Below are 25,446 nucleotides of genomic sequence, written 5' to 3'. Positions count from 1 at the left end.
TTCACAAAGTACTTTTTCCTTCACAGCAGACAAAATGAACTCTGTTCGTTTATTATTCTCATAAGAGGAAGCTGACCGTTCCATTTATCAACACTTTTTTTTTTGATACATTTTTCTCTTTGTTTTATTTACAGGACGAAGTTGAAACATTGTCCAGTGAATCCGGAGGAAAAATAACCCCCCACGCACACACTCCCCATTTAAACTCCCCTGAACAACGGTTAATACGAGTCATAATGATCTGTGCTACGCACATACTTTGAACATTTTGCGGTAAGGTAGAAATGAGTTTGCATCGGCAAATGGGTTCAGATCGGGACCTGCAATCATCGACTTCCTCGGTCAGCCTCCCTCCTGTTAAAAAGGCACCAAAGAAAAGGAGGATGCCATGGGGTTCTATCTTCCGAAGGAAAAAGGACAGTAAGCGCAAGTCTAGAGACCTAAATGGCGGAGTTGATGGTATTGCAAGCATTGAAAGTATTCACTCAGAGATGTGTACAGATAAAAATTCCATATTTTCTGCCTCCATGAACTCTTCAGACAATGGGACAGCCTCTGTAAGTAAGCAGAGTGGAGACTTTATGGAGTGTCCCTTGTGCCTTTTACGGTACTCCAAGGACAGGTTCCCTGAAATAATGACATGTCACCATAGGTCATGCACGGACTGCTTGCGTCAATACCTGCGGATAGAGATCTCTGAAAGCAGGGTCAACATTAGCTGCCCCGAGTGCTCTGAACGCTTTAACCCCTATGATATCCGTTTGATACTAAACGATGATGTGTTAATGGAGAAATACGAGGAGTTCATGCTCAGGAGATGGCTTGTGGCAGACCCTGACTGTCGGTGGTGTCCAGCTCCAGACTGTGGGTAAGAAAAACCTCACTTCTGTTTGGTAGAATTTGGCCAAAATTGTGTAGACCCCTGTGCAGAGCTTTATATTATTCAGGCCCCCAGAGACAATGGACCTCAATTACCTCTGTGCAAGGAACCATGTTGACTACCGGCCTTCTTAAAAATCTTAATCTAATAAAAGATGTGATTAGAACCACCTTTAATTTTTGCAAAAGCTTGTAGTATTCTATTGAATGGTAATAGATGTACATTGATATACTGTGAGCCAGGCCCGGTATGGGCGTTGGGCAAACCAGGCAAATGCCCAGTGGTGCCTACCTCCTATTTACATAGTCAAGTATGTGGTCCTCTGCTTTATGAATGCGGCTGCGTGACGCAAAAGGTGTAAAGATTGCCACGTGTATCCAGCAGGCCACCAGATCTATAACAATGTATTGGTAGCAGCCACGATTTTACTTGGTGCCGGCTTTCTCACAGTTCTATCTAAGGTCAATTGTAAAATCTTGGCAGATAAGTGCTGCTTCATGTAAGAGGGGACAACCAGACCTGTCTTTTATTTTTCCTCCTCATTGACCCATCACCTAAAATACCAAAAAGTCCATGCATCAGCACAAAAACATCCGCAAGGCCTGGGACTCCCTGCCTTTGTCAGACATCGTACGATTCCATAAACGATGTTAACTTGGCTTAAAGATAATGAATGTGGAATCCTTCTCGCAATCCAGATTAATTTACACACTTATTGCTTTTCTACCAAAAAACATAAAATGGACACGTGATGCAGTTGCTGTTGTTTTGTGAGAGCTTTAGTTTTTTGGGCAGAATAATGTGGTTTAGGAGCAAAGGCAGACACTGTGTGTTGGGAAACCTTGGTTATTAGATCAGATCTCATAATGCAGATATAAATAACAGGCAAGCAGCTGACTTTTTTCTCTCTCTAGCATTTTGGGTTATTTTATTGCCAGCGACATGTGATACTCCATTACTTCTAAGCCAACTTGCTCGGGTGTCCTATTTCAAAGCTTAAACGGGATATCCTGCATTTTACATTCTGTGTACACTCTGTAGACTTACTCGGTGCCGTTTACAGATTAAAACAACCAAGATATATGTATTCTAAACCCACATTACTTGTATACCACGTGAGCAGCTATCTTACCTTCTTCATCACAAGATCTGCAGGATTATGACTAACTTCTGAGTTTTCCCGACCCTGTTATTTTCTGTTTGCCAATCAGTTGTGGAAGTCTTAGGATGGTTTGGCCTCCATATAGTGCTACGATAGCGAAAACAAGTCCTTTTTAAAGAAGACATCTCCAAAAACACTGAATGCAACTGCCCTCTATAAAATATATAGTGCAGCATGACAGCTGTTGTAAAGAGTGTTCAGCGGCAGCGAAGGAACGTAGATTCATGTTAGAGTAAATGAAAGGACGCGGCGGAGGAGACGGTCCCCACCTTACTTTGGATAAGACTATGCCAGGAGTGTGGACATGAGAAGAAACCATGACTAGCAACTTATAGAATAACCATGCAGCGTCTGTATGTGAAGCAGGGAGTATGTAATGTCTATGAACCCAGGACATGAAAACAAGAAAGCTCTCAATGTGTCCTTCCTGCTAAAATACTTTATAAAAGCGAATGTTTTTGTGTTTTCTCTCGCTGTTAAGAAATGACTTGTGCTCCGAGTCTAAGATCTGTTACTTCTGAGTCAAACGAGGAACAAATTGGTCATGGAGGGCTATAGCAGAGGATGCCTGAGGAAAGGAGACATGTTTTCTGCCGGACACGTCCTGCGAGCGCCCAGCAGTAACGGCAGCTGCACAATAACTTGCTTCGGTATAAATCGCGGTTGAAAGAAACTCACTTAATGAGTGTCTCTTTTGCAGGGATTTGCCACTCTTAAGCATGTTGGAGAGCGTTTGTTTTTGCTGACGCGCACAAGCCTTAATGGTTAATTACTGGTTCCTAGCTGCTCCAGAGTCCAGGGTCAGCGTCACATTTTACAGCCTCTTTCGCTCCATTGCTCGCTGACCTTCTCGTAGTTACCCCGCCAGGCCTATCCTGTGACCGACCATCTGCCCCCATTTATTCTCGGTTGCATCCGGGATTTCCGTTGCTAGCTTTTACCTGTCTTTTGTGTTATCAGCCGTCGGGACGTGTGCCCTCAGACAGATGGTCGCATTCACAGCCTGCCGTGGAGCTGTATAATGGGACCGATTGAGCCTTCGTTAACTTAAATAACCCTCTGCTGCCATTTGCGGATGCTGTTACAGTGAATGTGAATCCATTCGGGTAGAAAATCATTTCGTTTTTAGGTTTAAACATCACGAGTTAGAAGAAACCTAAAAAGGGTTTTTGCATCCAGGTGTTCACCACTCTGACACTCTGAGGTTAGAACAGTATTGGCCTGAAATCCATTAAATAACAAAAGAAACTTATGTCTGCGATGGAGGTGTCACACCAGTATGTTATTCTACCAAGCGGGGGACTGCAAAATATTCACGTGTTCGGCATGATATGTGGCGTGTTCAAGCAGGACCTGCAAAGGCCACCAGTTGGATAGTGTAGTCTAAACCAGTTTATTTATGGTGTTAGGCCAGGGCTGTCAAAGTTGCTGATGTGTCAAAGCATTTGCTGAGTATTATCCTTAAAGCTGGGGTGTCTATGGCAAGGTCAGGAGAGTTCAGCACTCGACCTGCTCAGTGACCTCCAGCCCATGGGCCTGAAAAGTGGGCACCCTGGAGTTTGGCTGCGGAAGCTCTAATGAAGCATGTTCCGCTCATGGTCCTCTTGACCGCAGCAATATCACGTTTGGAGAGTGGAGCGCGTTACTCGAGAGCGTAACTCATTTTATGGTGGTTGGATGACCACGGAGCTGGTAGACGGAACTAAGTGTATCTGTGTGTCTGTACATCTATGCAGTTCTACATTTATTTACATCCTTGTTGAGACACACAGTAAAAATGCCACATCAGAAACTTTTTGATTTTTCAGGGAAGCCGGTCCTGTAGAAGCTGTTGGGCCCCAACAATTCACTTCGTGTCCCACTGAGCTTGCACAGGCTTTTGGGTTACGTTGTCAGTTAAGGCCTTTTGTAGACCGGAGTGGGTTAAGGTCTAGGAAGGCAAAGAGTTTGCTGCGGTTTCTGGCTCAGGAGCTTTGCCTGTGCTTGCTTGACGTGTAGGACAGGTTTCGGGGAGTTTCGCTGTCCGTCGTATCCTGCTGATGAGGCAACGTGGGAAATGTCTGGGAATAAGGAAACGTGAAGGTTTTTACTTTCTGCCTGTTATTGAATGATGGCTCAGTACCTTGTCTTTTCTAGCTGCACCTACGCACATCAATTATATGAGAGAGGGAGTGTCCCCTCATATTAAATAAAAATCACATATATTTTTCCGTATATCCTATGTAACGTATAGCTGTGCTTAACAGGGCTTTCCACTTAGACTGAAGTGTGCAACATTCATGTTTCAGAAGGGGAAAGTCACCCAAAATACTGCAAATTACAACGATGGCAGCCTCCAGATCTGTAGATAAAGGAGGGTTATTGGCCAGACTTTTGTCAGTCCTGATCTTCATTATGCTGCACTGTATGCTTAAGAGATTTTTTCGCCCCAGGAACTTCCCCTTGAAGCCTGTGTATTATACATATGTTTATATGAAAGCAGTTATTTTACAGTACCTTTAAGAAATGATGTCCAAAAGTGATGTAGGTCGCCTCTCTCCTTGAAGCATAAATATGGAAAAGATGCAGAATGGTTAAGGCCGTAGGGATGGAAAACCTCGTGTCTTTTAGTGAATGTTGATCCTTCTTTTGCTTTCCTTGATTTTTGGCTATTATCTCAGATGCAGCCCGTCGATGCTTACCTCGGAATAATTATTATTGGCTCCTCTTTATTTTTTTTGGTGCTCGTTTTCTTTCAGGTACGCCGTAATTGCGTTTGGATGTGCCAGCTGCCCAAAGTTAACGTGTGGCCGAGATGGATGCGGGACAGAATTCTGCTACCACTGTAAACAGATCTGGCACCCGAACCAGACGTGCGATGCGGCCCGCCAGGAGCGTGCCCAAAGTCTGCGTCTGCGTACCATCCGCTCCTCATCGGTCAGCTACAGCCAGGAGTCGGGCGCAGCAGGTAATCGCGCACGCCGTGATCATTTCATGTACGGAAACTCCTTCTGGTTTGTAAGGTGTAATGCATTTCTTAACGCCTACCTAAGATGGGCAGAGGCTGAGCTTGCTGGGAGTTACTGTAGCTCGTGTACACGGTTGCAAGTAAGAAGTATAATGTCAGAAAAGGGGCAAAGAGGATTCCTCCATGTCTTTCCGGTGGGGGGGGGCTCGGATATTTGCATTAAAGTGCATATGATCACTGGAGCTTCCTTTTCGAGTGACCTGTTTAGGGCTCTAGTAGATACGGAAGCCCAGCTTTCAGAGCGATATCCTATTGCAGAATACACATTGTGGGGTTCACAAAAGGCGTGAGTGCAGCATGTCACGGCTGGCGTTATGTAGCACACGCGACGCTCGCTGGGCACTAAGCTCCTTTACGTCATATTATCACGTGTGCCGGATTTAGCACCGAGGACAGATTGGGGTTTTTGTTCTCGTGAATCTGATTTCGTTGAGAGATAATTCTGTTGGTTAAACTCTTTAAAGGATAAATATTTACTTCTGTAACCAACATTGTGATATCTGCGAAAATCTAAACGGCTGCAAACGCGCAACACCTTTCATTAATAGTTCAGACAAAACCGTTGACATGTTGCGTTAACACATTGCAAAGTTCCCTAAATGTTTCTTTTAGGTATTTTTGCTATTTCTAGGTGTCTTGGATATGGGAAAGTCATGTTTTGTTGGTCTCCCATTCGGCATGTTACGAGCAATTATCATGTGGCCAACACAACACAAATGAACACAACATCTAGTGTTGTATTTCCCAGCTGTGGCTTTCTCCGGAGGCATTGCATGCAAGGTTTCCTTAAATTCCCACCTGAGGACATTGCGTTGAAACCCTACCGTGAACCCTAAACATTAGACGAGGCATATAGTCTTTAGTGTAAAGCTCGGAGGAGAACGTAAAGGGATTTAACAATGTACAGGAGGGAAGTCTATATCACAGGAGGAGAAATGTTAGAACAAGAGGCCATGATCTAAAACCAGAGGCTTATAAGCGTTTTATTTCACTCATAGGGTAGCGGATAAGTGGAATAGTCTTCCAGCAGAAGAGGTAGGAATTTAAACAGGCTTGGGATAGGCATAACGTTATCCTGAATAAGACAAGACCAAGGACTGATCAGTCTTTACATCAGGAAAAATGGGTCTCCTCTGCTGTCAAATTCTGTTTCTATATCTCTTAAGTGAGAAAATATGTGATGAATAAATGTGTAAGAATTAGCAGATCTTGTCTTTAAAAGAAGTAACAAGTATTTCAGATATGAATGGGCGTCCCGGCTGGCATCGTTGTCCTCATGCGGGTTTCTTGATCTGTACCGGGTTAAAAGGGCAAACACACGAGTGAAATGCGCCGGGTCGTTGTTATTCCGTAGGACAAGCTGATAAGCTTCCTCAGGTCTCGGCTGATCTTCTTGTACCCGTTGCTCATAAACATGTAGTGAGGAATAAAATGAATATTTAGATTTCTCTTGTCGGTATAGCCGGCGTTGTATATCTGTAAGAAGACCGCTTATTTGGAGAAGAATCTAATATCGGTTTGATTTTCCATTGCTAGGAGATGACATTAAACCCTGTCCCAGGTGTGCTGCATATATCATAAAAATGAACGATGGGAGCTGCAACCACATGACCTGCGCCGTGTGCGGCTGTGAGTTCTGCTGGCTCTGTATGAAGGAGATATCCGACCTGCATTATCTCAGGTGAGTGCAATCCTAACACTGACAGCACCTTAATACATTACGACCATGGTGTGTTTAACATGGCAGATGGGTTTACATTTAGACCTGGAGGGGGTTTACGAGTGGTGTAAGATTTGGGGTAAATTGTTACTAAATATAATGCGTTGTTGCACATATATATATTTTTATTGAAACATTGCTTACAGACTCACAACATGTCAGCATTCTGATTATTATGTGAATCCGCTTCTATTAGTACTCTTTCTCCCCAGTGTTTCACTTTACCGCTGGCATATTCTGGGCATTCGATGTGCGATGTGATTGCGCAATCACAATAACGAGACTGCACATTATTCCAAATCGCCATTCAGTTCTCTGCTCCTGCACGCGTTTACCTCCTGGTGCTTAAAGGGTTACAAGTTCTAGTTTAACTGCTAATCGTCACCCGCTTTAGATTAGGGATTAGGAGAAAAACGCAGACCGTTTTGTATTCTTTGCTCTGAAGGGCAATATTTATTTTCTGGATACCAAAAAAAGAAAAAAGCACTTTCTCCTGCAGCTGCTTGAGGAGGCGAACTTTTTGCATTATTCCGCTAGACAACACAAAAATGTCAAGTGGCTGTTGCTTTATCCTCCGGTCTGCCAGAAGTTGCTCCCTCTGACTCACGGTGTGAGGATTAATGAGGCAGGGCCTGGGGTTAAGCCTTGTCTGTGTCACAGGGGCCACAGGACTATAAAGTGTAATTTAACGCCCCTCGCCAGCTCGGAGTCCGTTTTGTACGGCCCCCCAGTGCATTTAGCTGCATGCGGATTGGTGCACGCGTTCTTTAGTTATGGGAGTCTCGTTTAACTCCTCCCCTGGCTGCCTCGTCTCACACCAGGCAGCGTTTGTATGTACGCTCCTTGCACATGCTCAGTAGCCCTCCCACTCTAGTCACTGAGAGCTGAGCTCCCTGATGCACCTGATGGTTTGTTAGCATGCATGAGGTTGGAAGCCTCTTCATGCGCAGTTACAGGCTATGGGATGACTTTCATAGCTTTTTTTTTTTCAGTTGGCTAAATTCCAGTTAACAACACGAGACAACGCACTCTAATTGTTGGCTTTTCTTCCCAGTTGCCATGAATGGATGTTTTTCCATGAATGGTTCATGTATCCCTCTTATGTTCCCAAATAACTATATTGTTCTTCGTCGGACTGACCCCGCACACAGACATACTGCTCATAAACTTCGTTATGGAGGTAGTTGTTCATTAAATCATCGCCACCGGCCAGCGAAGCTCAATTCCGTGCTGTAAACCTCCACAATGTTTCATGTTACATGTGTATTTGTGTGTTTCTTGTTAAAAGTCAAATTCAATAAATATAAAAAAGCCAATACATCCAAGCCCTGATATCTGTGGATCCAGGCAAAGAAAAAAAACTTTAATATTGTCCTAAAAAGTGTCAAAAATAAAGGTTAAAAAAAGTTAATTTATGATTAATGTCACTACGGTGACATTTCTGGGCCTGGTGAAAGCCTAAAGCCGCTGCAACGTCAATAAGAAACACGCTTCTAATCCATGGCAGACCGTTCATTCCTCCACACGTCTGTGTACCCCAACAGGAAGAAAAAAAGCCCGTTACTGCTGCGTTAGACGTTCCTTCCTATGTTTATGGTGACCCTTTGGTCAGCCAGTACTAGGCATATTATTACTATTATCTTTTATTTGTATAGAGCCAACAATTGACGCAGCGCTTAATACAATACATCATATATTCACGGGGTAGGACAAGAGTTTTTGTGGATTCGTGGGTGAGGAATGGGCGGATGCGAGAGATGTTTTTAGGTTCAAGCGGCAGGATATGGCGAGGGACTGAATGTGAGGGGTGAAGGAAAGGTTTGAGTCAAGGATGACCCCAAGGCACTGATTAGTGGGAGAGATAGGCGTGTTAATGGTGATTGAGAATTCAGGTAGTGGAGGGAAGATTATGAGCTCGGTTTTAGAAAGATTGTTTTAGGTATTCATAGATCTAGGCAATGACCTGGGCTCGTGTCTCACCTGTCAGGTTATGTTGGACGGTGTCCCCTACCTTGTGGTTTATGTTTAATTAGCACTATAACGCAGCTGAAATGCAGCCATTTCTATGATGGTGTAGTAAGACTTAGGTGTCGCACTCGAGCGCTCATTCATCTTGTTATTGGGACAGACGGTGGATCTTTAGTCTGTGTCGGCACTTGGTATTGTGTGCAGCCTGTCCGTCTTCAGGTACTGTAATGACTGTAGAACCTGATCTTTGATGTAGCGCTGTGGCTTTGTTTTTGATACCGTAGCCCTTCAGGATGCACATTTTGGGGGAAAAAGCCATGGAGCAGGAAGAAGAAGATCCTTTGGCAGCTTGGAACCCTAGTGGGAGCGCCAGTGGGCATCGCATTGATAGCTGGCATTGCCATTCCTGCTATGATCATCGGGATTCCGGTGTATGTCGGGCGCAAGGTAAATCTTAATTGCTTTTCACTACTCTAAAAAGAAATCGCCTGGGCGAGTAAGAAAAACGAGAAAAAAACTGTAATGAACATGCGCTAGACTTTATACGACCTGCAGTGCTTACAGTGTTATATTGTAGTATTCCAAAAAGGAATATTGATATAAAAACATGTTTGCTTAATCAAAAAAAAAATACTGCTATTTTAATTTAGGTTTGAGAACATTGCCTGCAAATAATGTTACCGCAGAAGCTTTCCCGTGCCTTTGCTTTTACAATAATGTCCTATATTGTTGATATAAATCCCTTTATATGCTTGCTTGTTAATCATCTGCTGTTTCTGTGACAGCCGTGGAGCATCAATCAGGAATAGCATATAAACACAAACCATCCTGTCCCAGGCAGACATAAAAAGACACCATTGATTGTAAAATAGTGCTGAGTGGAGATCATTTCCACCGATCCTGTGGAGCGCAGGCGTGGGGCTGGGACCCGGCAGATGGCTGCCATTGTGGTTATGCCACCTAACAGAGCTCTCCCTCGACACCACAATCCCCTGCTTTATTAGAAGGTGAAATTAGCTCTTTAATGAAGTCAGGAACTGAACATGGAAGGAAAAAAACATCTGGCCCAAATGTTCATCTTGTTGTACAGATCCAATATAACCAATGCTGTTTAATGTTATGATCCGACACATGAGGCAGGGGCTTCTCCACGTGTTCTGTCATCTCACTAATAACGCGGCACGAAGTACATAACGCTCCGTCCCCTGCTCACCGACATGCCTGCTGTAGAGCAAATCTTTTCTCCATTGCGTGGATTTGATGAAACACGGGCATAGCTGAGGGTCATTTGGGAGTTTTTTGCTGTTTTATGACATTCGCTTGTGTCTTCTGATTAATGCATAGTGCGGTCATCTCCCACAGATTCACAATCGCTATGAAGGCAAAGACGTTTCCAAACACAAGAGGAATTTGGCCATAGCAGGCAGCGTCACCCTGTCTGTCATCGTGTCGCCGGTAGTCGCTGCTGTCACCGTGGGTATGGAACAATTCCTTACATTAATCAATATTTGGCTTTATCCTTAATCTGTACAGTTAAATATATAAGGGAGGCTGAAAAGGTAGTTTTTCTGTCTTCAATGAGTGATTTAGTCAATCCTAGTCTAGGTGATTTTAGGGTGAGCAGCAGTGCTGTTCAGGAATCTAAAATAGAGTAGTATAGCCTTGGTACCCTAAAGAAAATAATAATAAATGTAGTGTTCTAGGTTGTGGTTATCTGATTTGATAGCGCATGCAAACAGGTGTAACACTAGCTGCTTCCACTCCTGTAGTCTGGTTTTACAGCTCTGTATTAGACAAGCATTTACTCTGTTATTTGGAAATGTGTTCTTGTCTCACCTGTCTATTGAGAAAATATTGTGTTTTTCCCAGGTATTGGTGTCCCTATTATGTTGGCGTATGTGTATGGCGTTGTCCCCATATCTCTCTGTCGGAGTGGAGGGTGCGGAGTGTCTGCGGGAAATGGCAAAGGTGTACGGATTGAATTTGACGATGAAAATGATATCAATGTCGGGGGAGTCAATACAGCCACAGGTAAGAAGCCTTGTGGAATTCATTACGATTCGGTTCTCTTCTTACTGTCACAAACGTGTCAATGAAGGGCGAAGTGCTGGTGCGCCCACCTCAACTATACTGTCCGTACATTCCATCATGGGCCAGGGAGTCTCCGTGTGTCATCAGACTGCGACTAAAATTACTAAACTGCTTGGCATACTACATTGTACTCTGTAACATGAGTGGTTTCTCACCTAAGTGACTTGGTGACTAGGATGGGGTCACATTGTTGCTTATCTCATAGGCCCCAAATACCTGTAAATCTGACATTTTTATAGACATTCTGCATCTATCTGTGTTCTAACACACACACGCACACACACACATATACGACAGCTCTGATTCTTTGTGTTAGTTGTATTACCAGGGCTTGACAAACCCCCAGGTTGCCATGGTTACAACAAATGGCTTCCTGGCGCCTAAGGTTTGGGAGCACCCACCACCAGCAATGCTGTACCCTCATGAAACCAGTCCCCGCATCATGCATACACCGCTCCCATAGTCCCAGCACATCTAGTCTGAGTTCAGGGGTATGTCGTCACTCGGACAGCGAGTATCGCGTCGTAAGGGAGTAGAAGGGGTTGCTCTGGGCCAACAAAGCTAGAAGTTAAAAAACAAACAAAAAACGTTCGAGTGTAAATATTAATTTCTTACGCAATGTGTGTAATTATCTGTGTTAGCGTGTGTGTATACATGTTACTGTGTGTGTGTGTAGCATTGTAATGTGTGTGTATGCAAGTACAGTGAAGCAAAAATAACTTGATCCCTTGCTGATTTTGTACGTTTGCCCCCTGACAAAGACATGATCAGTCTATAATTTTAATGGTAGGTTCGTTTGAACCGTGAGAGACAGAATAACAAAAGAATCCAGAATAATGAATTTCCAGTAAATTATAAATTGATTTGCATTTTACTCAGTGAAATAAGTATTTGATCCCCTATCAATCAGCAATATGTCTGGCTCCCAGGTATCTTTTATACAGGTAACGATCTGGGATTAGGAGCACTCTTAAAGGATGTGCTCCTAATCTTAGTTTGTTACCTTTTATGACCTCTGTGATTGCCAACAAGGGTTTTGCCACCAAGTACTAAGTCGTGTTTTGCAAAGGGGTCAAATACCTATTTCACCAAGTAAAATGCAAATCAATTTATAATTTATTTGAAATGCATTATTCTGGATTTTTTTGTTCTGTCTCTCACTGTTCAAATTAACCTACCATTAAAATTATTGACCGATCATGTCTTTGTCAGTCGGCAAATGTACAAAATCTGCAGGGGACCAAATAATTTTTCCCTTCACTGTAAGTATGTTACTGTGTATGTTAATGGGTGAGTGTCAGTATGTTTATGTGTGTCAGTATGTGTGTTAGCATCACTGGGAAAAAACTCTCCTTATATATGTTTGACTATCTCCCAAATCCCAACCAAATTTGTCTACACTTGGAGTTCGTTTCCTGCTGCACTAAAACATGCAGGATTTTTTTTAGGGGTAACTGATCCAAAAGAAGCGTTAACTGCTTATTTATTCTGAAACATGTTGAGCTTGTGGACACTTTACTGCCTGTTTTGATGCAGCGCCAGAGTGATCCGCGTGCAAGGGTTAATTCTCATGTTTTGATACACTTGGTGGAAAACCCACAGTACTCCATAAAAGGAAAGATTAAACACAAAACTCCCTCTATTCATGACGGGGAAATATTTCCTGCCACAGGGAAGCCAAGGACAATATCGCTCCAACATAATGCTGCCGGAGAATGAGCCGGCAGTCACATGCCGTTTAACCGCTCGTATGCTCAGATTATAGGAATCCACAGAGTATAAAGGAGCAATACTGCAACCTTGCCATGGAGTCCAACTCCTATGATGCCCATCATGTCCACCCATCCGCTAATTGACAATATATAATGGGCGTGGCGTTAGACATCATGGGAAAACTATTTCTAAAATACAAGTGAATGTAGTAGCTGCAGATCATTACCAGACAGATCATTGCAGAGCAGCCGCACGGAACGCGTGATTTCATCGGAAATGTAACCTCTTTATCGGTATAAATTGCAGCGTTACTGGAAATGGCCATTTCTTACTCATACGAGTTGCACCTCTTCACATTTTAAGCAATTAAACCCGACAATTCCTCCATGTAGAGGAGGGCAGGGGGTTAGAACTTACTATATTTGCACCGTTTAACCCGACTCGAGAGAGAGAGTTGTACTTGCAAGTTAAGAAGCTTGCTGAATACTGAATCGGGTGAAGTATGGGTTAAATAACTCCATTGTATTTTGTCAGCTGGATCTGTTTATGTTCCCAGCAAATGAAAAGTTACTCAGTGTCCAAAACCCCAGCGTTTCCATCCTGTTTCCACGTAGTGTCAGCCAAAGACTCTCTCTCAGCCTGAGCGTTTGCCATCTTGGAGAAGTAGCCGGGACTTTCTCGGGCTAGATCCACCCAGGAGCCAAACGCAGAGTCTCCTCAATAACTCCCTGAGCTCAGCGCAACACCATTTATAAAGAACTGTCACGAAGTCCGCTTGGCAGAGGCTTTAAGATGTTTTAATAAAAAGACGTTTAGTTAGAAAATGTTTTAAAAACTTGAAGTGAACAAGTTATTTCAACAACAGAAGCTGGGCTACTTCTGGGCTGCCTGACGTGCTGTTGACTGCTGCCGCTTGGCACCTATAGTGTTAAATATCTCCTCGATTTTAAAAATGAAGTTAATAAGCAGATTTAAGCCCTTTCCCGCCGTCAGCTGTATTTCACCATGCTGTCTGTTTTATCTAGACGCCACATCGGTTGCCGAAGCCCGCCACAACCCCAGCATCGGAGAAGGAAGCGTGGGGGGGATGACCGGCAGCCTGAGCGCCAGCGGAAGCCACATGGACCGGATCGGGGCCATCCGCGATAATCTTAGCGAAACCGCCAGCACGATGGCCCTGGCAGGGGCGAGCATCACGGGCAGCCTTTCCGGAAGCGCCATGGTGAATTGTTTCAATAGGTAAAGATCCAATGTCGAATCGTCTATGGGTGGCGGGATGTCTCTGGGAAATGACAGCTTAGATGCGTGACCTGACTCTTTGCACCTGGTTCAGCAGGGAAAGCTAGTGTGTCTTTTATATAAACTCCTTCCGAGAGGTTGTCTAATACCCAGGTGTCCATCAATGTAGTGCAAATAAAGAATCCTAATGCTTTCCATCCATTAGTAATAGATCACTTTAATGTATGTCATTATTCTTACCAAGATATACGGCAATCACAAGAGACCCCTTTTACACACCCAGTGATCGGGGACATTCTCTCTAAAGTGCTGATCATATCCCCTCTATGTGGGGAAGCAGTAATCATATATCCAAAAGGATTTGTCCAGACCTTCGCTCTTGCTGTTCCACTGGCAGGACTCTGGAACAATGTCACCCCCAAAATTGTAACGGACATGATATTGATAGCAATGGTTGCCCACGGATTACCATGTAACTAGTACTAATAGATTGTCTGACCCCAGAAAACCCCTAACATGCTCATAGCATGCTGCAAGGCAGCGAACAAAATCCTGCCATGTTCGGGAAACTGCTTACCAGCAGCAGAGGTCAAAAAGGTGATCAGCTATTTTGGAACATTCAAACACGATCTGCCTTCAAAACCCCCGCCTGCTGGATTGTATAAACCAGGCGGATCCCTTAGGTAGTGGCTGTGGTGGATCCCTTAGGTGGTAGTGGCTGTGGTGGATCCCTTAGGTGGTAGTGGCTGTGGTGGATCCCTTAGGTGGTAGTGGCTTTGGTGGATCCCTTAGGTCAGGGGTGTCCAAGTTTTTTCTGCAGTGGGCCACTTCATCAGAATTGTATATGTGCGAGGGCCGCACTCATTTTTCACTGTGAGAAAATATGGCCTTTAATAAAATATGCAGATTAAAATAAAGTAAATGACACAAAACCTTTACTTTTCCTCTCACTGATTTCTGGGCCTAGAAAGTGTTGTGACTACAAATTCAGGATAATTAAAAATGAAATAGTTCTATTTATTCTAGGGATGCACCAAAATGAAACTTCTGGACCAAAACCGAAAATGACCCCCCACCTTTTAAAAATAATACTAAAAACTCACATTTTTAATAAAAGTAGGTAACACACCACAATTGGACCAAAAAATTAGCAATATGACTTGGCATGATAGGAGTGTGATTGATCATACCCAGGCAGGCAACCAGTAAATGCTGGTACCTAGGCATGATGGGACTGTGCTTGCTGTGATTGCTGTTAGCAATCACACTCCTATCATGCCAAGTCAGCCAGTACATGCTGGAACAGGGTGGCTGTAGGTGATGTGCAGACCCCATACTGCTGGCAGCATCAATACACAAGGGGGGCAGCTAGCCAGGTTTCAGCATGTACTGGCTGACTTGGCATGATAGGAGTGTGATTGCTAACAGCAATCACAGTCCCATCATGCCTAGGTTCCAGCACTTACACATCCATGATATCACACACACATTCATTCATATACTCATTCATTCACAGATTCATTCCCTCAATCACGCATACTCATTCAAACACCCTCCCCACCCCCTTACCTGAACTGCAGCTCATCGATGCCGCTCACAGACTTCAGCAGGGGGCGCAGCCTCCCTCTGCGTTCTCTGGTACTGCACAGAGGAAGAAGGACTGGAGCAGAGTCATGTGATGTCACGTGAACTCTGCTGGGTTCCGCTTCCTCTTTGCAGTACAAAAGACCCTCCCACTGGTAAGTAGCAGGGCTCTTGTTGTAGCAGGGCTTGACATATGGCCCGCGTATGATCGGTTGCCCTGGCTGCCGATCTTACGCGGGCCGCACCTCGAGGTCTCGCGGGCCGCACCTCGAGGTCTCGCGGGCCGCACCTCGAGGTCTCGCGGGCCGCACCTCGAGGTCTCGCGGGCCGCACCTCGAGGTCTCGCGGGCCGCACCTCGAGGTCTCGCGGGCCGCACCTCGAGGTCTCGCGGGCCGCACCTCGAGGTCTCGCGGGCCGCACCTCGAGGTCTCGCGGGCCGCACCTCGCACATGCAGGTTTCAATGGTCTCCCTAAAACCCTGGCATCTGCCCAGAACCCAACAGATGGGTGTCCTGTATCTCCACGTACAACAGAATTCCCTTACACTGGATTTTTTTATTTTGCTCAGTCTTAACATAGAGGTTAAGCCACCGTTACTTCACGCTCTGTGTGCCTCAAGACTGTGAGCTGTATAAGGATTTGGAGACTCGCTTTTTAGCCATTGTTGAAACTCGCTAATGCTGCTCCAGCCTCGATGCTACTATCCGTACCACGCGGGGATATGGCCTCCAGACCATGAAATAAATTGTTAATGGTTATTACAGGCATTTGACGTGCCCTCCTTCCCTTCATACAGGCTAGAAGTCCAGGCGGACATTCAGAAGGAAAGATACAGTCTAAGTGGGGAATCAGGCACCGTGAGTTTGGGAACGGTCAGTGATAATGCGAGCACCAAAGCTATGGCTGGATCCATTTTAAGTTCCTACATCCCTCTGGACAGGTAAGACGTGACACGCGGCGTTGAATGGTTAATGTATTTTTATTTCACGCTCCGGTTTGCAGGCACTTGTGTTTACCTGGCATGTTGGCATAATCTTGCATTTATGACTTAAAGGAAATTAAATTCATAATGTGCATTAACACGAATTGAGGTGCCATCGGTGCGCTTGGTGCCATCGGTGCGCCTAGTATAATGAATTCAGGTTCATCGCATTTAACCACTTGAACTTACTAAGGACAGAATTGTCTGTTAGGCATCAGGTTTATTTAAAAAGCAATGTGGCCCCTGTTGGTAACCTGCTGTTGGAATACAACTCCCATTATTCTAAGAGATTCAAGGGAGCTCTCGTTTAGCAGCAGCTGGAGGTTTGCCTCTTGGGGGGGTCTTCTAACTCCCCGAGTCGGAGAATGATTGCACACTCATAGAATATTATGCACTCATATTTAATTTCTATAGTTTAGGTTAAGAGTTTAAGATTTCCCTTTTGTATAATGTGTTGGGGATGTATGAACAGATATAGCAGGCATCGTTTCCATATCGTACCTATATGTCTCCCCCTGAACGTCTTTGAAATGACAACGTTATAGTATAGTCAGTTCACTCACAGGCAGGATTTTATTCACTAGCGCGTTGTTGCTGGTGCACTCCCTCTATGCACCAGTAATAATTCCAGAGATAGGAATATCTTCCAGTACTGCTGTGCTGTGGGCGAGGATATCATACTGGGCTATCTTTGTCCATTCCCTGTTACAAATGTCACTTCCCCAGAGAGTCGCTGAATATGACAAGTGTTGTGTTACACAGAAGTACAGGGGTGCAGCAGGTTAACCCCTCGGTAGGAGAGAAACACTTCTATAATGACTTCTGTAATTCTTGAAAACTTTTTTTCAGGGAAGGAAACAGTATGGAGGTCCAAGTGGACATTGAATCTAAGCCAGCAAAATTTAGGCATAACAGCGGTAGCAGCAGTGTTGACGATGGCAGTGCACCAAGTCGCAGCAATGCCGGCAGCTCGGCAGCGGGTGTTACTGAGAGTAAATGCAGCGCCGCCAAGTGGTCCAAGGAGGGAACTGCAGGTAAAAAATGCAAAGGCAAACTAAGAAAGAAGAACGGCACAAAGATCAATGAGACCAGAGAGGACATGGACGCTCAGCTTCTGGAGCAGCAAAGCACCAACTCCAGTGAGTTTGACTCTCCTTCCTTGAGTGACAGCGTACCCTCAGTGGCTGACTCTCACTCCAGTCACTTTTCTGAGTTCAGCTGCTCAGACCTGGAAAGCATGAAAACCTCATGCAGCCACGGCTCCAGCGATTATCACACCCGATTTGTTACCGTTAGTCCTCTTCCCGAGGTGGAAAACGATCGCCTTGAGAACTCTCCACACCAAAGTGGAATGCCTGCTGTTGCAACCCCTTCTCCGTGCACAGACGTCCCCCAGCTAAGTTATATAGCCGAGGAGAGCGTGAGTCACGGCGGCATCCCCAACACAGTAGAAGACTCTGGCGACACCTCAACAAATGCAAAGACTCATCCTGAACTTAGCAGTGCAATCCAGACGGACATATAGGCCCAATAATGCTGCAATACTGTTACCACTAACCAGCCCTGCTCTCACCGAACGCTGTGAGCTGCTCAGAACGTTAACAGAATAAAACGGTGAACGCTCAAACCTCCCTCTGGTGTATGGTTCATTTGGAAAGTCCAAAATTTCAGTCTTTTGCTTTAGCAGATTTATGGCTTTAAGTCAGTGGGAAGGTTTCTTCCTTGTCCATGGTTCAGCGTTAGCTGTTTGCACCTATATTTAAGAATATCGGCAAAAGCTCACACTTTTGTTATAAAAAAAAAAAATCTAAGTTTAAAGAAGAAAAAATGGCTTGAGGGCGTTGCTGAGCCCATATAGCGGGCACGTGTCAAACAGTTTTGTGAAAGAGACTTTTTGTTTTTATTTTAATTTTTTTTAATGACATAACAGGGTCATAACTCCAATGTGATGTATAGTGATGGGGATATCTTCATTCCAAGCTGTCACTAAACAGGGTACCATGGTGGGTACCCCATCTTAGCAGAGAGTTTTGAACACACACACGATACGAGCAGGGTACTGGTGATTTTTGCACATCTGATCTAAAAGAGGACCGATACGTTGTCGCAGGTAAAATAGTATTACTAATGTATGACATCACGAAATCGTGTCCGGGGGACACGTGCAAAACAAACGTTTAAAGGGGCTGTGCAGTGTCACCTTTCTTTCACGGGGAGCAGACCACCCTCTGATGATTTTCTTTGGTGCCTTTTACAAAGAAAGACTGGGTCTTAAAGTGCCTGGTCCATTTAGAGAATTTTTGCCTAATTAATGATTTCCTGAAAGTTCTCTCTGACCACCTGAAGGAGTTTGAAGGAATATCCCGGGCAGTACGATGACTACGGTAGATTATAAATGTCATTTCTAAATGTATTACCCTACCAAAGACTCACTCAGGCTTTAGAGGAAACGCGGTGGAGTCTTTTCCGTGCTTCTCCGATGGTATTATAAAGCACAGCGCAAACCCCGCATATGCAGATGACTTTCGTACGGAGGGTGGATGTGGAGCCACGGCTGGCAATTCTCATTTTTAGCTTTGAAGAGGAATAAAACTTGACCGTAAGAATCCCGAGGCGATCGCAGCGCCTGCGCTGTTAGACTTTGCAATGTAATTCCCGTTGCTGATGCAGAAACAAAGCCGGGAGGTTCTGAAACAGTTGATGTTCTGTCCCGTTTGCTGTAAGTGTTGCCGAGACGGTGCTATTGAATGTTACGGAGCGCTTCTAGAAATGTTCTGCCGCGTGCTCATGTCCGTTTCCATGATTTTATTTTTTTTTCTCACCAGTTTAATCTGCTTATAACACTAGTGCCAGTTATATTTAAATCCGCTTGTTATGGTATCTGTATATTTGTTTGCAGTTTTCTTTTCCTCAACAATATGCGTGTATAATGCATACTGAATAAATGTCTCTGTGCTAAGAATATGCTCATTTTTTTTATAAAATATATATATATTCTACACAATGCAAATAGGAAAACTATTTGTGAAAGCTAAATACACACATATAATAGTGACCTCCAGATCTGGTATATACTGGAACGATGTCAAACAAAACTCGGTCGCCGACGGAATAAAAAAAAAAAAGGTCTTCACAGTAACTAAAATAGGTTTAATCCTGACAACCAAATGGAGGTTTGTAAGACCCTGGTAACTTTGGGTTTCTTCTCTGGAAGGACTTTATCCAGGGGAAGGCAGCTCATGATACGAGATGAATAACGGCATCTTTTTTTATATTTCTGCAAAATTAATGGAACCCCAGAACCCTCCCGGTGCCGTGCGGAGCGTTTCTATCAGGGACCTTTAATTCTATGCCCGCCGCAGTGATTATAGGTAGTGGGGTGTTGTGTAAATGCACCGGGGGCAGTTTGTTTTGTCGCCTCCTCTGTTTCAGGCGATGTAAATGCCGCATCATGTAGCGATCTTACGCAGTTGTTGGGTAATCCTTATAGTGAACGGCATTCATAAAACTACCCGTAGAGATCATCTAATGATGGAGTAACTTGCTAAAGGTATAATCTCGGCTCCAAAAGTCCCTACAGTGTGTGAGATCCGAGTGTACCTTTCCTCGGTGCTGATGATCGGAGTTTCAGGAAAAAATCACAGATAAGGATAAAGTGAGAAGCTGCAGTAAAGAGGTTTTCTGTTAATTAACGTTTGGATGCTGTCGGTGATGCGTTCGCCTTACAACAAAGCCAAGGAAATGGATGGAGAAGGTTTCTTTATCATCAGCATTCTATAAAGTGTCAGATAAAGTATTTCATGAATAGGAATTTGAAAAAAAAAGTTTTAAAAGATCGCTGTTCTTCCACGTGGTACTTCAAGCAGATCTGTCTCTTACCTCATCATTTTACCAAATTCTGCGTAACTGTCTCTACGCGTTAAACTAAACTTCTAAACTCATCTTATTTGTATACAACTGGGAAAGATATTTTCGCCTTTACCTAGTATCTGCATGATTATTCCTCCCCAGTAAGGTATCACTCACGTTTGCTGGTATACATAGATACCGTGCGGACGTCACTACTTGCACATTGCCGCAGATGGTCGGGCGTTATTACATGGAGCATCGTGAGATCGCAGTACTGGTGGGACCCTGCAGTTTCTGGGGTCCTGGGGGGGACCCGCACTGTTCACATTGAGACAACTGACATTTAGAGGCACGTGTCTACGCATGTTAGCTGGGTAGTCCGTATTAATGCGCATGGTGCCTCCCTGCAAATGCAAAGAGGATCATGCAGAACCCCCCCATATGCATTTGACCCCCTCTTCGAGGAGGCGTTTCTACAGAACACGCTTACTACAATGTGATATACGTCATGCCTGCAGGTGTTGGGGGGGGGGGGGGGCGCTGTTCCCATGATTTCCAGCCACTTTTTTAGCTGTTTGAATCAGAGGACCACTGGCAAGAATCATCAAACAGAGGTGGAGGGAAGCTGCAGTAGCAGGACTGCCGCTTCTACCTCAGGTGAGTGTTTTTTTATGTTTTTGAAGTATGTAGATTAAAGTACTTTGAGTCGGCCATTATCGGAGCTTTTGTGTTTATTCACCAGCTGCGATTAAATCATTTCTTGTTAAAGAAAGGCCTGTAAGATTAGGCCGAGCAAAGTGTATTCAAAGGTTGGTTATTTTAAATGCAAATCTGACCCCGTTCACGGACCAGCGAGGAGTTCTCAGAAAATACATCATGGGCTGGCGTTTAATAAATTGCACAGCTCTCACAACAACGTTTGAGTGTTAAGATTAAAAAAGCAATAATGAGCAACAGCCGCCATTTAATTTTCAGAATTAGTAAGTAAATCGGGTCTTTTTGCTATAAATGGGTTAATAGTTTGCAGAGTCTCAGCCCAAACATTCAGGTTCTGAAGCCAAAACAGTTGTTAACATGGACTGTGATGTGGATAGAGCGCCCACGTGTGGCTACTTACAAGAACTGTAACTGCTGCTATTAATGAACTTTGGACATCACCCAGAGATTGAGAGGCAGGGTGTCTATAGGTTAAAGGGGAAGTTCCATTGGAAAATACATTTCGTTGGGCAAAAACATGTTTGTATTCAGTAAATGCTGTCTGTAGTCAAAGGCGATGGCTTTTATTGTGTGCCTATAGAAAAAGATGTTGAGGCACATATGGTGTAAGAGGGGTGGCCGCGACAGGAACATTAAGGTGGATGAACACGCTTGGGCCACCCTGCGGCAGTGCCCTTGTGTCCCCTTCTGCTTCCAGGAGCACATGGTATGTAATGTTTCAAATTTCCTTTTTCATTAATCTCCTCTCACAACTTTCTACTTTTAACGCTCTTGTCTGTCCCCCGGCTCCTCCGGCCCATTTTTTCACTAACAATTGTGAAAATAAAATAGAAAATATTAGGGATAACATCCTCCCCCATGCTGCTAATACTGTACCTTAACCCCTCTCTGCCACAAGCCACCCACAGCTGTTTCAGTGTCATCACCCTTGTTGAGGTTTGTGATGTCCTCATCTTCCCACCTGACTCTGTTTTCACATCTCCTGCCATCTCTTTCTGGTGTCCATACACCAAACCTAACCAATCTCATTAACCCCTTCAAGCACGCAATCATTTCTAAAAAACATTCCCTTGATCCCAATTACGCATTAAACAACGACCTGTTTCTCTCGCCTCCTTCTGGCCTCTAAACTATTAGAACATTAAACTTACTTTCTTTAACTCCCTGCTTGACCATCTCCAATCCTGCTTCCACCGATAGCACTTAAGACAGCCCTCACCAAATTACTAATCATCTCTTTGCTGCTAAAACAAATGTTCACCTCTCGCGGCTTCTACCCTTGGACCTGTGCACAGCCTTTCACAATGACCATTCCCTCTACTGAAATTCCTTCATGATCATGACATCTGTAACACGGAGGCCTCTTGGCTCTCAAACATAACTCTGTGACCGTACCTTCAGTGTCGTCTCCTCTGGAAGTTGTTCCTCTCCAATGAAATGCTCGGCTCTAACCCCTTTCATGGTGCATTCTGTATTAAGTCTTCTCTTCACCCATAAGATCCAAGCGGGATTTCATATTGGCGTGTAAGAAGACACTGGTCATGTAATAAGTTTACTGGAAGAGGGTCATAATATAGATGATTCAAAAAAACTAACCCATTTAAAGGGTCTAAAAAGACACCCTAGAAGGCTGTACATTGGCTTAATGTTTTTTTTCCCCATTATGTATCCGACTAGAAGAGAACAAATCAGATTCTGGGAATTCTTAACATTCTACAAACTTCCATGTGAAATTGTGTGAAACTTGATTCCGGGCTATAATTTCCCTTTATTTTTTTGATGTTTTCCTGCTGTAACTCCAGCTGGTGCAGCCCTTGTGTGTGTCTTTTCCCCTTGTGTGTGCGTCTTTTCTGTGGTTCAGGGGTTTTGCTTGCGCTGTAAGGAAGTGACTAAGCAAGACAGAAATGCAGAATGACCCTCGGACTCCCCCGGCTGCAAGGTGCTCGTATTCCTTGGAACACAAAGGAATCGCTAGCAATAAAAAGCATTAGAACTCATACAACAAGCATAATTATTCAAACCTACACTCCCTACTTTCACCAGCATTCCACTTAAAAGTTTTTTTTTTTGTTTTTAAATCGATACTTCCTACCCCCTGAACTTCATGCTTTAAGCGTGTTTTGTGTAATACTCTTCAGAAGACTTCTGCTTCAATCCTTTTGGAGCGATGGACGGCCGGGCAGAGCCATCTTTTATACCCTGTGTAAATAAGCCGCTGTGTTGGAGATGCTGGCGTTCTGTGGCTTCTTGCTGTAACTGAGCCTGTTAGTCTGTGAGAAAACCTTGAGAAACTTTTTTATACTCAGAATGTGGCCCTTATAGACTAGCAAGTAGGACCATAAAAGCGATGATCATGCTTCTCATTGACAGAGGGCCCCCAAGGGCCCAAACCCCATCAGGGACGGTCCTGTCTGCAGGTACCCGAGGCACAAGATCACTAGAAGAACATGGACTGATTAGGACACGATGCTGCCCCTACATCTGCATTTACTCTTATGCCAAACATCTGGCTCAATTCATTCCCACACCCGCTCTATACCAAAAGGGCACCGTGCTGAATGAGATATATATAGCTATATAATATATATAAAAAAAAAACAACCACACAGACTACTCAAATGAAAAACGTGTTTAACAAATATTTTACCATGATAAATATGCTGTAGGCAATATATGCAAACGTTTGCCACAATTTACTCATTTAAAATACTATAAGTCATTTTTGTTTAAAATAAAGATCTTTTTTGGTGAAAGCAGCTTAAGTATTTACAATAAATCTGAAAATTTAAAAAACAAAAAGTGAAATTAGCTCAGACCTTGGCCTAAAGCAGTGGATTTACCATATTTACCCGGAATAATCTAGAACATCATCACCGTCCTCATATCACGGACACTGCCTAGTCCCCGTTTTAATAAGTGATCGGTGATGGGTATTTGTAAACATAGATAAAGTATATTTCAGATGGGACAATAAAATGAAATTTACAGATCAGGTACATTTTAAGTTAAAGATTTTTAAGCACATCGTAGATTCTATAGTAATGGCTCGTAAAGCCGTGACTTTATATAACAGTTCCTTAAGCATTTTCTAGAATTTGTCAAATTTACTTTGAGGGGTTTTTTTTTCTTCTAGCAACCCTTTTTCCGACTGAATACTCTCTGAGAATCGGAGCTGACGGGCCGACCGGCTCCAGAACACAAATTTAATTAGAGCGTAGGGCAGATAATTCTCGTGTGTCGGTCTGGGTCGTTCAGATTATTTGCCATGATGACCACGCACCAACGTCCTGTTAAGCGAGCATCCTCCGGCCCTCCCTACTTTGAGATAGGGCTAAGATTTATAGAGCCTGAGTCCAGACCTTCCGCTAACCCCAAGGAAAAGGCAAACAAGTAGCTATAGACAGCAACGTTACCCATCGTCAGGGCTTTGCTGCGGGCCCTTTTCTTTTACCTTGATCGTGTTTTATAAATGGAGCGTACGGACTGTTTGCTATTGTACTTTCATACTTCATGGACAGTGGTTCATGCCGCAGATGGCACCACATTGATCTGCGACCTCTACAGCGGTCTGTAACTGTTAGGGGCCAGATATAACGTTTGTTTGGGTCTTTAATAAAATGCAATTAAATAACATTTCCAGTTCTGGATAAATACATTAAAAGGAAGTCTTACATATCCTGATAAGTCCCGTCTTCAGATGGAATATAGATATCCGTTCTTCACCCCAGTACATTTATCAGTAGTTTATTGACTCTCCCTTCTGCCCTGGGAGCGGTGCTGGTCACAGGCTGTAAAGGTGCCGGCAGTGTCCATGCGTGCCATCGGATCCTCACTTCCAACAGTTTGATCTCACGGCGCGTGTGGACACTGCCAGCACCCATACATTCTGTGAGTGGCTCTGCTTATCACCCCAGCAGCAGCAGATAGGCCGGGCGGGCATTGCTCCAGTTAAATGTACTCACACCTTAGCGGAGGAATGTCATTTTTAATGCAAGTAAGGGGTTTTAATGTATTAGAGGATAGAAAAGAAGGCGTATGACTCTTTAAATTATTACTGTTCTATAAACAAACATCCACAGGTACAGTTCATGCTATTCTGGATAGGGCTGCGTGTTTAAGGCATCCGTGCAAGACTTAAATTAGTGCAGCCGGGCAAACAGTTTTTATGAGCACATCTTAAACATCAGTCATTTGGTACTGTCCATGGATTGTAGCTGCTGAGCGTTTCAGACCAGTGAGCTCAATAAATCAGCGGTGGGGTAATTTACTTGTTAATCGAATATCTACTGCAGAATGAACTCTCCTGGAATACTGCGGACAGATGACTCCAAACCATTCCTGCTGGGGAGGGATAACAAATCCCAGTGACAGCCTACAAAATTATTTCAGTCCAGGGTGTCGTTTCAGTGTGAATTTCATGTAAAACAGCCAAATGTGATTATTATTAAAAGGGTTGATGATTTACCCCTGCCCACTCACCCTTTTAAATTTGCATAGTATAGCCATAAATCACAGCGCCCGGGGAGCGCATAA

At 44.0% G+C, this 25,446-nt stretch overlaps 1 protein-coding gene across 1 annotated transcript; it reads left to right on the top strand.

The window, feature by feature from the left end:
* The first annotated feature begins 284 nt into the window (after positions 1–284).
* LOC149305595 (E3 ubiquitin-protein ligase RNF19A-like) lies at positions 285–17,872 on the top strand. Its single transcript, XM_089477589.1, has 9 exons — positions 285–868; positions 4,781–4,989; positions 6,586–6,730; positions 9,022–9,184; positions 10,100–10,214; positions 10,607–10,768; positions 13,567–13,780; positions 16,162–16,305; positions 17,197–17,872. Exons 1-9 carry the CDS (start codon positions 285–287, stop codon positions 17,870–17,872), a joined length of 2,412 nt encoding a protein of 803 aa, XP_089333715.1.
* The last annotated feature ends 7,574 nt before the right edge of the window (positions 17,873–25,446 follow it).

This window comes from Sceloporus occidentalis, unplaced genomic scaffold (assembly GCF_023333645.1).
Source record: "Sceloporus occidentalis isolate IW3139 unplaced genomic scaffold, rSceOcc1.0.p SCAF_11, whole genome shotgun sequence".
NCBI lineage: Eukaryota > Metazoa > Chordata > Lepidosauria > Squamata > Phrynosomatidae > Sceloporus > Sceloporus occidentalis.
This window is presented reverse-complemented; position numbering and strand designations above follow the sequence as displayed.

What these genes read in the sequence shown, in the direction of transcription:
- LOC149305595 (XM_089477589.1), top strand. Translation starts at nt 285, where the DNA reads ATGAGTTTGCATCGGCAAATGGGTTCAGATCGGGACCTGCAATCATCG. An exon ending in AGTCGCTGCTGTCACCGTGG is followed by an intron (nt 10,215 to 10,606) that starts GTATGGAACAAT and finishes TGTTTTTCCCAG; the next exon opens with GTATTGGTGTCCCTATTATG. An exon ending in ATGGTGAATTGTTTCAATAG is followed by an intron (nt 13,781 to 16,161) that starts GTAAAGATCCAA and finishes CCCTTCATACAG; the next exon opens with GCTAGAAGTCCAGGCGGACA.